Below are 1,729 nucleotides of genomic sequence, written 5' to 3' on the forward strand. Positions count from 1 at the left end.
GTTCTTCTCTTGGGATCGACCCTTACTTGCACGATATTGCTTTATCCATTAGAGTAATCTAGAGTATAGTTTGGCTTTATAAATTGTTAATTTGATAGTTAATTCAAGTATTTAGCGACCTAGTATTTCACTAATCAAATTTTTGCGCCGTTGCCGGGGAAGGGCAACATAGCTAAAAGCTTGAGTTTTGAATTTATGTTGAGTTGTTCTTATATCCTTCTTGTTGTTAGAAGTAAGTGGTAGTTCTAATTTGTTTTGTGTAGTGTCAAAGTTTATGCCTAGTTCCCAACGAGGTGGTGATTTCACTCCCGTTGAAGAAGACTCATTCGGAGCATACTCTTGGTTATTCACCAATCCGTGGTACCAAAGACCTCAAAGGGGAGACCAATTTGAAGAAGAAACCTTTGAACCACTTTCAGTTGATCCTATAGAAGTGGAATATCCTCCCATGGCGAATGATACAAGGACTATTAGGGAGCTCCGGGCAAGAAATTACGACACTCAACCTCTATGTATAGCCTACCCGCCCATGGGGGCTAATGCTAATTTTGAATTAAAAGGCTACTTCATCCACAACCTCCCAAAGTTCCATGGACATGCGGGGGATGACCCAAACCGCCATCTCTCCGAATCCCATATGATGTGCGAAGGTGCCATCCCCAATGGTGTCACGGAAGACCAATTTATGTCGCGAGCCTTCCCATTTTCACTACAAGATGCGTCAAAGGATTGGTTGATTTACCTTCAACAGGGTACAATTCGTACTTGGAAGGACATGAAAGCGGCATTTCTTGAAAAATACTACCCCGATTCAAGACATAACCATGCCAAGAAAGCCATCACTTCTCTGGAACAAGATCCAAGTGAAAGCTTGTACGAGTATTGGGAAAGGTTCAAGAAGTTGGTTGCCCAATGTCCCTACCATGGACTAAGTGGTGATGATCTTTTGGTTAACTTTTGTGATGGTCTTACTCAACAATACCAAATTATGGTGAATGCCGCTACGAGTGGTAGGGTTGACAACTACTCTGTGGCGGAGCCAAATGAGATTATAGAGAGGTTGTCCACGAGCACAAGAAACTATGGGAGAGGCCGGGAGTCAATGACTCTTAACTCCATTGAGACACCTTCTTCTTCCAACCAAAAGCTTGAGAAAACCGTGGGTGATCTCACAAAAATGGTAGCTCAACTACTGGGAAACAATCAAGGAGGAGCACAAGGATCTAATGTGGAGTGCAAATTTTGTCAAGGTCCACACCCGGTTGAGTCTTGTCCCATAATGGAACAACAAGGGATAGGCCATGAAAATGTGTGTGCAATGGATCATGGTCAATATAACTCTAGGAACCCCAATGGGGGAGGGTATTACAAATATGACCCAAATGGCAACACGTATAATATCGGGTCAAGGGACAACCCCAACCTTAGTTGGGGGGAGATACCTCAGGAAGCTTTCAAAATAGTCAATTCAATCTCTTAAGGAACCCCAATTCACAAGGTCAAAATACAAATTACAAAAGAAACAACAATCTTCAACAAGCAAAAGGAGGATCCTTCCAATTTGGAAACCAAGGACATCAAAAGAGCTTCCAAAGTAACAACAAGAAATTCCAACAAGGAGGGGGCTCTTCCTCCCAAGGAGATGAAGATTTATCCGCAAAGGAGATGTTTAAAATGCTCATGCAAGGATAAGCCAAAAATACTAAGAGGTTTGACAAGATGGATGCGG

The 1,729-nt window shown here is 42.5% G+C and overlaps 1 protein-coding gene across 1 annotated transcript; it reads left to right on the plus strand.

Annotated features, from left to right (window-relative positions):
* The first annotated feature begins 274 nt into the window (after nucleotides 1–274).
* LOC141648154 (uncharacterized) lies at nucleotides 275–1,480 on the plus strand. Its single transcript, XM_074456641.1, has one exon. The coding sequence runs from the start codon at nucleotides 275–277 to the stop codon at nucleotides 1,478–1,480; it is 1,206 nt and encodes a 401-aa protein (XP_074312742.1).
* The last annotated feature ends 249 nt before the right edge of the window (nucleotides 1,481–1,729 follow it).

The sequence above is a fragment of the Silene latifolia genome, chromosome 1, assembly GCF_048544455.1.
Source record: "Silene latifolia isolate original U9 population chromosome 1, ASM4854445v1, whole genome shotgun sequence".
Taxonomy (NCBI): Eukaryota; Viridiplantae; Streptophyta; class Magnoliopsida; order Caryophyllales; family Caryophyllaceae; genus Silene; species Silene latifolia.